The 12,622-nt window shown below is 45.2% G+C and overlaps 1 protein-coding gene across 1 annotated transcript in view; it reads right to left on the reverse strand.

Moving 5' to 3' along the window:
* Positions 1 to 12,622, reverse strand: part of PLG (plasminogen) — a 45,976-nt gene that overhangs the window by 6,831 nt on the left and 26,523 nt on the right. Inside the window, exons 11-17 of the mRNA XM_063097873.1 lie at positions 11,348 to 11,529; positions 10,710 to 10,858; positions 8,772 to 8,865; positions 4,928 to 5,048; positions 3,337 to 3,411; positions 2,742 to 2,882; positions 970 to 1,076 (exon numbers count right to left, since the gene is read on the reverse strand). Of these exons, the coding sequence (XP_062953943.1) occupies positions 970 to 1,076; positions 2,742 to 2,882; positions 3,337 to 3,411; positions 4,928 to 5,048; positions 8,772 to 8,865; positions 10,710 to 10,858; positions 11,348 to 11,529 (869 nt within the window). The remainder of the gene's footprint in view (positions 1 to 969; positions 1,077 to 2,741; positions 2,883 to 3,336; positions 3,412 to 4,927; positions 5,049 to 8,771; positions 8,866 to 10,709; positions 10,859 to 11,347; positions 11,530 to 12,622) is intronic.

The following is a 12,622-nucleotide window of genomic DNA, read 5'->3' on the forward strand; positions in this document are numbered from 1 at the left end:
GAGAGGTTTTAAATGCAGTAAGAAAAGCATAGAAAGAGGGAAGCCAAGTTTGAAGTTATCTGGACTGGTGGTTTTTAATCTTTTTTTTTTTTTTTTTTAAAGCCACAAAACCTTTCTTCAGATGAAAGTTTATGCAAAAGGCTGAAGTGGAAAACACAATTTGAAAACACGGGTTTTACAGATGAAGGGTTAGAGCCAAACAATACAGAGATGTAAAGTGACTTGTCAGGCCCGTCCAGCTAGTGGCAGAGCCAGAACTACGTTACAAGGCCCCAAACTGCATTCCAGGGCCCTCAACCACACCCCTGAGAAAGTAGGGCAGAGACCCCAAGTCATTCTTGCGGTGTTCCTACAAACAAGGGGCCGAATCTGACGGATCAGTACACTCTGCAAAGAGCAGAGGGGATCTCTCAAATGCAGTACAAGTGCTGATACCAAAGTCTGCATAAATGTTTCCTCTCTCTCCCTCGCCCCCTCAACCAACACCGAATGCCATCCTAGAGCTGGGGAGGCAGGGGCCTTTCTCTGTTCTCCCCCAGCTGTCAGTCTGTCCCCTCCCTAACAGACTCTCTACGCACATTAGACATGCGGGTATTGGGGAAAAGGGCTAGTTTAACTGTAACTTTTGTTGTTGTTTTTCACCGTGCTTGGGAACCCAGTACGGCTAACATCACATAAAAATACTCTAATACTCTTAACTCGTGGGCTGTGTCAAAGCCCTGCTCACCTGGGGAAGCAATGCAAACATGTAAGCTATGAATTAGGAGACTCAAAGAAACAGCCCCCTCCCCTTGCCCATGTCCCTTAACAACTGATTATGGGGACATAGGCAGGTGCCCAGACAAAATCAGGAGGGGTTGGACCTCATTCACTGATGGAGATTTGCACAGCTTTGTCCAAAATGCTCACTTTTTCATGAAATCTGCAGGTCCAAACCACTCATTGCATGGGTCATGGACCTGGCCTCACCTTGGGTCTCTCCCCAGCCCGTGATGTAACACTCTGTGCGGTCAGCGACCACGTAGTTTGCGGCCGGCAGACAAGCTGGGATGACCTTGTCGTTGATGACAGCGGGGCTGAAAGGGAAACAGCAGCAGTTAGTTCACCCACCCCGCTGGGAGCCGGCCGCCGCTCTCTGCTGAGCCCTACAGCCAGATGCCACCCAAGGCCCCAGGACCCTCCAAGCAGGTGTGTCCTGGCTTCAGTGACGCAGAGCAATATGGAAAACTTTTCATCCTCACATTTGCCTATGGTCTTCTATGAACTAAACAAGTAGAAGGTTTTATTTAAAAGTCATCAGTTGTGTACAGGAGACTGCTAGCGGTCATTGCCTTCGGGAGCAGGGATGACAAAGACTCACTTTTCATGTACATCCTGTGCACGATTGGAATTTTATACCAGGTGCATCCTTTTATATTAATTTAAGACGGCAAGGGTCAGTCGGCGAATGTCTGGTAGAAACACGGTCATAAGGCTATAATAACACCAAGTGCATGGTGTGACCGGAACAAGTGGCTCCAGCTTTTCGATCCTCAGTTTCCTCACCAGTAAATGCTGTGGCACTGCGATCCTAAGAATCCAGTGAAATGCTACACACCAAATGAAAGGGATGGAAAACGAGCACCTTATGTGAGCAAAATGCTGTTATCTTCCAAGAACTTCCGCAGGCCTTAGGGCTCCAGGGACTCTCAAACAGTAAAACTTTGATTTTTACTCGGTTCTACATTAGTAAATTCAAGGGGAGAAGAGACTGGACATGAGACATGTCTTGTCCTGATTAGTTAGACTCATCGTTGCTGCCAACTCTGAAGCAGATACACTTCTGCCCAGGCACAAGGGACCCAGCCTCTCGCATGGACGCCACTCTGTGGGTTCCCTCTTGGGACACTAAATGTCTCAGAACTGGGGGGTGGGGGATGTGGGATGGGAACTCTAAAACTCAAAATGCATTAATCTAGCAGAGAACACTTCCAGCACCCCAAATTTACCGAATTACTTGTTCAAGTCATCAGATCACCCTGACAAGTCTCTGAAGATGGTGAGGAAAGGAGACCTCATCTTTGCATATGTGCTAGGGGGGGATCCACCTGGGATCCACTAGGCATGCTAACAGGCCCTGCGTGCCTTGTCACCTGTCCCAAATGTGCCTACTCTCAAAAAAGCCGTCTGTTCATTAGCATCTCCACTGGAACCTGTTTCCAGCCTTACCTACTTGACGTGACATCAGCAAATGTGTCACCCTGTCAGCCTTGGTAAAGCTCCATTCTGACAGGAGAAACAAAACCAGAGAGGATCATAGTCATACTGTATTTTGCTTTCATGAATTGTTTATGTGTGTTTTTTTCATTTTTATATTGTGGTTTTAAGTGCTTTGAAATACATGATCTTGTTTGATTCTCTCGGACATATTGTGTGGAGAGAACTATCAACCTGGGATCTGAATCATTCTCTGGTCATGAAAGTAGGTGAACTGGTGAACCGTAACTGAGGGAGTTTTGGGGGTAATTGGACCTCATATTTCAACTCGCTCTTTTTCCACGTGAGGAAACTGAGTCCCAGTGCCTCTTTCAAGACCACAGCTAGAATGTGGCAAGACTGGGACTGAGTCCCGGTTTTCCGACTTGAAGTTCTCTGCTGCTCGCTGAAGCCCTTGTGCCTTTGGCGTCACAGACAGCAGCGCCCCCCCACACCCCCGCCACCACCTGGTCACAGCCCATAAAACCCAGGCACGAGCAGCGCACCTGCGCAGCTTCAGCAAGGCCATGTCTGCTCGTGTGGGCTCCAAAACAAGCTTGGACACTTCTATTTCCTGAACATCCGGTTCAAGATTCACTTCATGGTGTGCACCCAAGATAACTTTGTAATATGAAGGCCTTGAGGACCTGGAAAAGACAGTGATGTCAGGAGCAAAATATGGCCCAGCACCTTTCTTGGGTGCCCTTCTGTGCCCTAAACATGGCGGCGTCTCCTGGAGAACTTCGGCCACCCAGAATCAGAGACTTCTGAGTGTCAAGAAGTAAAATTCATGATTTGTCTGAATACAGCCACTAAGGAATGTTCTAGGGCTGCTGGGGTTATGTAGGGGACCAGTGCCTGTCATGGTGAAAGACTGTGTCCTGCGGTTTATCCAGGCCTACAAAATCACCTGCCCTGGGTTGGTCTTCTACAGTTTCTCTCTAGAAACACTCCCCACACCCCCCTCCAGTTGCCCCAGCAATTCTGCCTTAGGATCCTGCACTTACACTCCCTCGTCCCGAGTGTCACTGCCATAAAAGGAAGGAAGGAAGGGGGGTAGTTGTTAAGACAAGATCTGGTGTCAGCTGTCCCTGCACATACTTCTCCAAGCAGTGGGCGGCAGTCAGCACCCACTCCGGGGATATCAACGTGCCTCCACAGAAGTGCGTTCCAAACCTGCAAGGAAAGCATGGCAGGATTTTAGTTCAGATCTCATGGTTTATCCTGCTCCATCTACAGAAAGCCAGAAAGATGCATTCGCTCAATTGTGCTATGTGGATGTCCCCAAAGGAAAAGGCTACCAGTCCATCCTCAGGATGGCAGTGACTTTGATGGTAGCAACTGCTTCAGTCGTGGAGTTTTTCAGAGGGTCTCATTTCTTAGCCTTTAGGAGGGCTGGGGAGGCTCAGGCACTGCTTGGCCACAGTTGAGCAGAAACAAGTGGCTCAAACACGAAGTCCTACATCCATGGCTTTGACCTCTTAGCCCTGGACTCCAACAGAAATCTCCCTTGACATCTCTTTCATTTCCTTTTTGACAAGATCAATGCAAGATCTGATGCATCATTTTTTAGGGAGCCAAATGTGATCTCAAACCACAGTGATTCATGGGAGTCTGCTAATTTTACCTGAGAAACTTGACTATTGGGGGTGTCCCCTAAGTCACCCACCTTATGGGACTGCTTAGGCATGCTTATAATAATGGCATGAGCTATGCCAAACCAGATTGTCATGAAAAGGAATACAAACAGCAAACACTTGATATCAGGCATGTTCATAAATCAGTCAAGAAATAAACCACCACACAGTTTGGGAAAGAATGAATTTGAAATATGCAGAAGGTGGAGTCTCTGTATAGCAAGGAGTTACTAAGTGATAAGCAACAAAAAAACCAACTCAACAACAGAGTGAAACGGAATGGAATCGAGGTTATCAACGGCATTTCACAAGTTTATGGAGGGAAGTCTCTTTAGTAGAGAACAGTAATCGAGCGCATGTCCACAGGCATAGAAATGAGAAAAGGAAGTAAAACAGGCTGGCAGAGGAGCATGTTTTGTGCATGTGCTTTATAAGATACACCCAAGAAACTAATCTTATTAAATGCATTTTCCACTGAAACAACAGCCCAGACTTTCTGGACTCTGTAGAATCAGACCAACCGCTCTTCAATGACGGTGATCACAAACTATACTTTGTTCACGTGTTTGTGAATGGGTGAACAGCCCCTGCATTGAATTCAATGATTCACAAAAGTGTAAAACAGACAAACAAAGGATCTGTATCTCTGATAGATTGTAGATAATTTTATCCTTGCACCACCCCCAGCCCTGCAAAGTGTCATGTTTCTAAAAATATCCCTCTCTTTTCATTTGCGATGAGACCATGGGTATCTATATAAACCCTCAAAGCATCTTCAATATCTTTCCTGCAATATTGGAACTTGGGGTAGATTACTGCATCTACCAATTTTGATTGCTCCCCAGATCAAGGAAAAGATTCCAGTTTTGGCCATTTTCCAAGTAGGGAACCTAGAAAAATATAATTTTTTATATTTTTATAGCTCTTTTTCCTCCTTAGGAAAGCATAGGGGCAGGTACTGATTTCTCCACTGTGTGGGATGGGTGTAAATGCAGAAAGGTTTTACAGGACCCCCACAGAAGGGTGGTATAAATTGTTTCTGGGAATGGTCTTACCGTGTTCTAAGACTGATTTGCCAGGGCCAAGAATGTGCGTGGGCCACACACCCTCCTACGACCCTTCCAGAACATTTCCTCGGCTCCACTTGGGGTTTCCCACAGTCAAATGAAGAGGACGCTGTGGCACAACATGGGGAAGAGTCACATTTGAGTCAAAGGTAGCAATTCTGTCACATTATTCAGGATACATTTGTGGCTCAGGGCCAAGCATTAAATTTTTGACATTTCAAAGCCCAAACTAGACAGTAAAATCATATCCATCTTATGGACCAGTTTCTCCAAGATTCAGAAGTGGTAGCAGGCAACACGGAACCCTCTCCTTTCAAGGAAACACTTGCAAGTACTTTTGTATTATTTTCTTGGGAAAGTGATAAAATAAATAGGTATAGTTCAGCACTAGACCGAGATCTTTTCTAAGAGGACCTTGATTGGCACAAATAGTTATTTGCTATTTAAAAGCTATATCATCATTTCCACCCTCCTCCTCATCATCACCACCTAAACCATGTAAAGTTTACAGAAAACCATAGTTGTCATCCCTATTGAGAGGCAGAGGCACTAAGGGTATTTTTTTCATGTGGGTCTCTGCATGTGCATGTGCATGTACGTGTGCGTGTTGTGTGTATGTGATTGGACGTGGCAAGGATAACTTAGGAATTGAAATGTGGCTTTTTCTAGGCCAGCTTCAGGACACCTCCTCCAGGGAGCCTCCCAGGACTACCCAATGCCGTGGGGACGAGCTGCGCACACTTATCTTTCTTCTCTGCTTACCTCCTTCCTCCTCCCCTCTCCAACTAGCCTGCAAGGTTCCTGGAGGAGTAGGTTAGTACCTCATCTTTGGTACCACCCACTAATGTCTACAACAGTTCAGGGGCAACAAAGGGTGTTCAAAAATGCTCCTCTGTTGTCTGCAACCCCTCAAGGTCTTCAGAAATATAAATGCAAGCCATTGCTAATAACAATTGCAAAAGGAAATTCTGTCTTCATCAACCAGAGATTCTACACTCCAGTGAATCTGGAACCTGAATTTTCCAAATGACTTTCCATTTGCCATGTCTTGTTCTGAGAATCAATATAGAGAATTATTTTTTTTTTTAAAAAAAGCATGCAATGTAATGAAATCACCCTTTTTAGTGCTGAGCTCAGTTTTCAATACTGTGCCTTTCATATAGCAGACGTCAATAAAGGTACTGAGACAATAACTACAGAGATGATGGTACCCTGGTCTTACTATTAAAAAAAAAAAAAAACCTGAAAGTTTCTATTTATTTTTACTTATTTATTATTTGTACTGAATGTGTTGATGCAAATGAAGTGAGTTGTTAAAATCATTCAACAAACAAATACATAATTTTATGTGAATGAAAGTATGTAAATAAATAAAGTTATGTTTAAAGTGGGCATTCTTTCCATTTTTGAAGTTAATGTTAAAGAGGAAAACCATACAATCCCTTGGTGAAGCTGGGCAGAATAATATTGGACTGAATAGACTATGGTTCTGGTTTCTTACGCTTCACTTATGTTATTATGTGCAATTTGCGCAGTGCTGTTTGTTGTGATCACACTGTATATTTACACAGATACTTTCAGGCAAGCTGCTTAAAGAAGTTTATGTGTAGCTTAAAAAGTTAATCAATGGTAGTTTTTCATTTTACAGATGTGTTTTTGTTGTGAATTTAAAAAAGTAAATGTTTGGAAATTTTAAGAAAAATGATTGTTAGGGAATTTCCCACTTGAATAAACAAAATCTAAAATTTCCCAGGGAATGAGCAATAAAAGTCTTTAGAGAAAAAAAGGAAAAATAAATTCAAACAGCCTAAATAGACAAAGTCAGACCTTAAAGAAAGTTCTCATTCCGAAAAATACAAATAAAATTAGTAAAGACCACAGGAACACACACACAAAAATCTTTAACCTAGGACAGTCACCCTCTTAAGCAGTGACCCGACATACTGGATGAACTATGATACGATGTTATTCACTTTTTTATTCATTCGGCAAATACGTATGCGAATACACGGTGCCTACAACATGCCAGGTATTGCTCTAGATACTAGAGAAAAAGGAAATAGCAAAGGCCCTGTTTTCAATCTTTACGTTCTAATGGGTTAATGTGAAAGAAGATGATACACTGGAAGGTTTAACTGAGGCCCCAAAGATGCCCAGGGGAGTTGTAAGACAAACCTCCATATACAGAGTTCAAAGGAAATAGCCTCTTCTGTATTCTGGTATGTTCACCCATGTTGAGGAGGTAAGAAAAGCAATCTCAGCGATTGGAGAATGAAGAAAGAATGGGAAGAGAAATTTTCCAATGGACCATGAGATTCCCCTACCTCACCAGGATGCAAGGCAAGTGAGGTTAACCCCAGACTTGGTGGGAAGGGTTCTGGTCAGACCTGCAGAGGACTTGAGCCCTGTTTCCTGCAGAACGGTGTGTGTACTTGGTGGGATACCTGGGCTTGACTCAGGCTTGAGAAAGCCAGGTCCTCTGGCGGCGGCCGAGGGTGCAGCCAAAGAGCTACTGTACTTCCCTTCCATGGGAATCAAATGTCCCAGGCACAGCTGCGGGGCCTGAGGCAGGAATGTCAAGCTCGGTTCAACTTCAAGGCAGCCCGTCAACGACAGAGAGCCCGGGCAGTAGAGGCAGTGGGGTGTGCCAGGGGGGCAGAAGCCAAAGGTCAAGAGTGGAGGGGAGGCACTAACCCCATCAAGGGACTTTCAGGTGGAGGGGCCACCAAGGGAGCTTCTGCAGAAGAGACTAAAGTATCCACTAGAGAAAACATCAGCTCTAGACTCACGCTAAATCCAGAGAACTGCGCCAAGTAGAATCTTTCCTGCCCCTTTCCCTCTCCTTCCTCCCTCCCGCTCTGCCCAGGAGTGGCCCGCACGCACGCCCTGGCAGTGCAGCTCCCAAGCTGTAAACTGCCACCCAAACTGCCTCCCCACGTGATCTCCAGTGCTGGTGGCTTTGCCAGCTACACTTTGCGCCCCAGCTCCAGGTCCCTCCACAAGGCAGACTTCAACCACACACAATCAAACTGTGCAGAGAAGTCCAGGATGATTTTCTGTGGCTAGTTCTGTTTGCAAAGCTTGGTCAGTAGAAAGTAAATAGGGTCCAAGTCAAAGTGCCATATATTTTCCCCAGAAATACCCAGGGATTTGATATCCCAATCTTTTAAGAACTAACGTCAACTCCCCTTTCCCTGATCCAAGCCTCTTACTCCCTGGAAGAGTCTCAGAGCAATGAGAAAGGAACCCAACCAGCCCTCTCTAAGGGATGTGGCTAATGTAATGTATGGTGATGAAAGTGATCTGAGGAGAAAGGAAATTTGAGGCTTAACTACTTTTCATTGAATCTTAGGATGGCAGTTTATAGGTTTACAATGTACACTTTATGCTTAAAGTGTTTTCTGCTGATTGCACTTTCTTTCTTACTTCTCAGCTGCTGAAGGGGAATGTTTCCTATCTGTGTGACTCTACGTGTGTTTTTCATGCATCCCAAGTTAGACCTTGAAGAGTTCACTGAGACCGTCCTGGGTTTGATGAGATCACCTCTAAGCTTGCCCTTTGGGGATTTTGTATTTAGTTTATTTAAGTTGTTCGGAGGGTGGGGGGGTGGGTGTTCCCCTCAAAAGTGGGGCCAATAGTAGGACAGGTTTCAGATGCCCATGATGAAGAGAAGGCTCAGGAGAAGAGAGGGCAGCCGTGTCCTTCCCAGATGTACTCAGTAAAAGCCCTTTTGAAAAATGTATTTACTATGACTATTTTTGTAGATCCATATTAGGGAGGTAATTGCTGCATTTATCTCAGTAGTTTCCTTACAGAAAAGAAAGCAATTTACCACACTGAGGGACATCACAGTAGTCAAAAAGTTTTCTCGGATTCGTCGTGTAGCACCAGGGACCGTTGACATCACCATCAGGATTACGGCAGTACTGGAAGAAAGCAGCGTGTAGGATATGGATCACATGGGGCAGAAGAGGCAGAAGGGTTCCGAGGCACAGTCATTTGACTCTGTCCTTGGAAGACAAAAGGGAGTGTCCCTTTTTTTTTTTTCTTTCTTATTTATTTATTTTGGGCAAAGGTACTTTCTCGGATGCATGTAAAGGTTCTGAATCATAGTACGCTGTTGGGCTTGTCCCCTTGTTCAAAACGAGCTCCAACTCTGAGGCCACTCCCCTGGACATGAGGTGGTGACCCTGAAGGGTCTTGAGGTAGACAGCATAAAAAGTGGGGCTCCCCTCCAGGAGCCTGAGTCAGTGGAGATCTCAGAGACCCAGCAGCAGAGACGGTGGGACGCCACCGACTCGTCTTGTGCTGGTGGACTCCAGCTGTCTTCTACCTGATGAAGCCTATTGGGTATTGACTCACAAACGCTTATTTCCATGAATTATGTGCCCTCCATGGACAAGACACAGAAAGGCAGCATCTTCCTTTTCCTTCCTGTGATATTGTGATATAATGAGAAATACATATTTGGTGGCTGTACCCCACCCCCCAACCCTGGTTCTTGGCACAGAGTTCCTAAGACCTTTCAGACTTCCTGGGTCATAACATCTGATACAGAACTCCTAATCTTTTGGAATTTCCTGGGTGATAGGAACATCTTTTGTTCTGATGAGATGACTCTTGGTGGGTTCCTGGAGAGCCTCAGGATGGGGGCTTGTTGTCAGGGGAACCAACCATGGGATTAGAGAGTTGGAACACTCAACCCCACTCCCCAACCTTCAGGGAGGGAAGGGGGCTGAAGGGTGAGTTGATTACCAATGTCTAATCAATCATGCCTAAGTAATGAAGCCTCCATAAAAACCCAAAAAGACAGGGTTTGGAAAGCTTCCGGATAGCTGAACACATGGCGGTTCTTGCAGAGTGGAACTCCTGGGGGAGGCATGGAAGTTCCGTGCCCCTTACCCCATTCCTCACCTCATCTGTATCCTCTGTAATAATAGTTATAATAAACTGGTAACTGTCATTAAGTATTTCTCTGAGTTCTGTGAGCCACTCAAATTAATGAAAACTGATGAGGAGGGGGTTGTAGGAACCCCAGTTTATAGCTGGTCGATCAGAAGTTCCAGGCCAGACTTGCATTTGGCATCTGCAGTGGGGGGCAGTCTCGTAGGACTGAGCCCTTAACCTGTGGGATCTGACACTGTCTCCAGGAAGATAGTATCAGAATTGAGTTAAACTGTAGGACGCCCAGCTGGTATATGCTGGAGAATTGTTTGTGCATGGAGAGAAACCCCCACACATCTGGTGTCAGAAGCTTTATGCTGAATGGTGAGTGAGAGTGGAAAAAACACTTTGGTTTTCCCTATATCTCAGACTTCCTTATCCATATCCCCCAACATAAACCATCCCAGAGAGTGTGTGAGACTAGGGCAAATCCTAATGTGAGCAGTCCTGATGGCCTATCCAAATTTTTTGTAGAAAAAACTAAATGTCATGAAGGGTATCTTTGACCACCAGAAACTAGAGGACACACCCCAGAAACTAGAAACAGCACTGAATGACAGAAGCATGCAAGAAACGTCACGAAAGGGCGGTAAGAGACTGCAGAATGACAGGTAACGTGGAGGCCGCTCACTCTGCGCATTGCACTTTCCACGCTGAAGCCAATCACTAGGCTTAGTTTCCCCCAAATCATTCAAGTCGCCACCCCCTTCCCTTTTGCCCAACACTAAATATCAGTCCAGGCTCATTTTCTGTAACACAGGACCAATTCTGTTTGCAGAGACTGGTCAGCAAAAGGCAAAATAGAGTCCAAACCAAAGTGGCTTACGTTTTTTTCCAGACCCGCCCGTGGGTTTGTCTCTGGAGTGAAGATGTTATGTTTGTGGGGCTCCTGGGCAGCCCATTCCTGGCATGGAGTGCCAGCCACTGTGGTTGCCTTCTTGCCCCGATAGCTTTTGCCATTCCCAAACATGCAGTCTGCAGGTAATACATTGGGTGGTTAGGTACTTCTACACAGACCCAGGACAATACAGAATCAAGGTAACAGTGTTAGCTTTCTCTAAGATGACGCATTTGGTGGTCACAACCTTCACGACATTGGGATGCTGATGATCATGATGAACACTGCCCATCTCAAGAAGGTACCAGAAGCGCTTATTGACTTGGAAATAATCACAAACTTAGCATGATGTTAGAATGGGATATTTGGCTAGGACACTAAGATAACCAATTTTATGACAAGGTGAGTAGTTAGCTAGGGCACCCTGCAGGATTTGCACGAGTCCTAAAAAAAACCCGCCCACCCACATCACGTCGACAGTAATAGCTCAGCATCCCCAGAGATGGAGACCCTCAGCCAACACTGAGGTCCTATGCAGCACTGAAGGCTTCTACATGAGTTAGATGCATCCATCTCTTTTCATCCCAGTGTCCAAGTATGTAGCTGTCTGGCCACAGACTTCTTACCTGGTTCAGAGGTAGTCTCTACACTTGGGACTTGGGCAATAGTCGGAGGACCCACGACATGATCTTCTGTTTCTGTGCATTTCTTCAGATTGCAGAACTCCCACCTGACACTTGGATCGGTGGTATAACACCAAGGGCTTTTATCAGCGTCTGGATTCCTACAGTAGTTCAGTGTCAAGCCCCTGTAAATTCCAAAACAATACATGTCATGAGAAGTGGGAGAATTTTTGGGGGGTCCGAGACCTTCTAAACTTTGTTATAAAAATTGTTAATGGGTGATTTTGAAATATTCCCATTAAAGGTACAATAAGAATGGCACAAGCACAAATGGTCCTCAACTTCTACCCAACCGCAGAAATTTCAAAGATAGATTACAATTTTTATTTTAAAAAATCAAAAGTACTATGCCAGAAGCCCCCAGGCTCCCAAATGGGGTGGGAGGGGTCTGACGGCCTCAGCCAAGTACGCTCAACATCCGTATCCAGCCTGGTGATGACCACACTAAGGCTGTAAACCCCCTGGGCTCCTGAGCCAGGGTGGGGGGGCCTATGTGCCCCAGTCTTGCCCCCACCACCCTCAGAAACCAGGCCAGCCCCACCCCCTCACGCCCCCCACCCCCCACTTCTCCACAACATCTTAGAATGCAAAAATATAATGATAATAATAATTTTTTTAAAAAAATCAAAAGTAATATATGCCCTATATAAAAACTAAGGTAATATATAAATGTGTAAAAGAAAGTATCAGAATATTTTCCTTCCACATTCTGCCAAATACACTCTTCAGTAACCATTACAGATTTTGAAGCGTATATTTTAGATTTTTTTATGCACATGCAAATCTAAATAATCTATCTATTTCTCTGTCTATATGGGTATGACTATGTAGTGATATGTAAACTGGAACTAAAACATATTTCCCCGAGGAAGAAATGGCATAAAAGATAATAACATTTCCAGGCCAGCCTCCTTAGTCTGTTTACTCACAATGTAGCTAAAATGCTATCTGTTTACAATGAAAAATCATAAAAATGATATTACTGTAAATATTGTATCGGGTAGACCAAGTGGGTTGGGGTATGAAAGACTCATGAAAGCTGGCCTGGAGAACTAGCTCCTGGCAGGGTTTCGTTTCTTTAGGATGCGCTCGTGGGCAGGAATGCCTCCCCTGTTCTCAGGATGCCGCCCCACCTTGGGCCTCCCATGAACCTTGCCCCAACCTCTCAGAGTCTCAGCCTTGGAATCCCCTACAGTTCAGACCCCACAGCCTGTGGCT

This window comes from Cynocephalus volans, chromosome 5 (genome assembly GCF_027409185.1).
Source record: "Cynocephalus volans isolate mCynVol1 chromosome 5, mCynVol1.pri, whole genome shotgun sequence".
Lineage (NCBI taxonomy): Eukaryota > Metazoa > Chordata > Mammalia > Dermoptera > Cynocephalidae > Cynocephalus > Cynocephalus volans.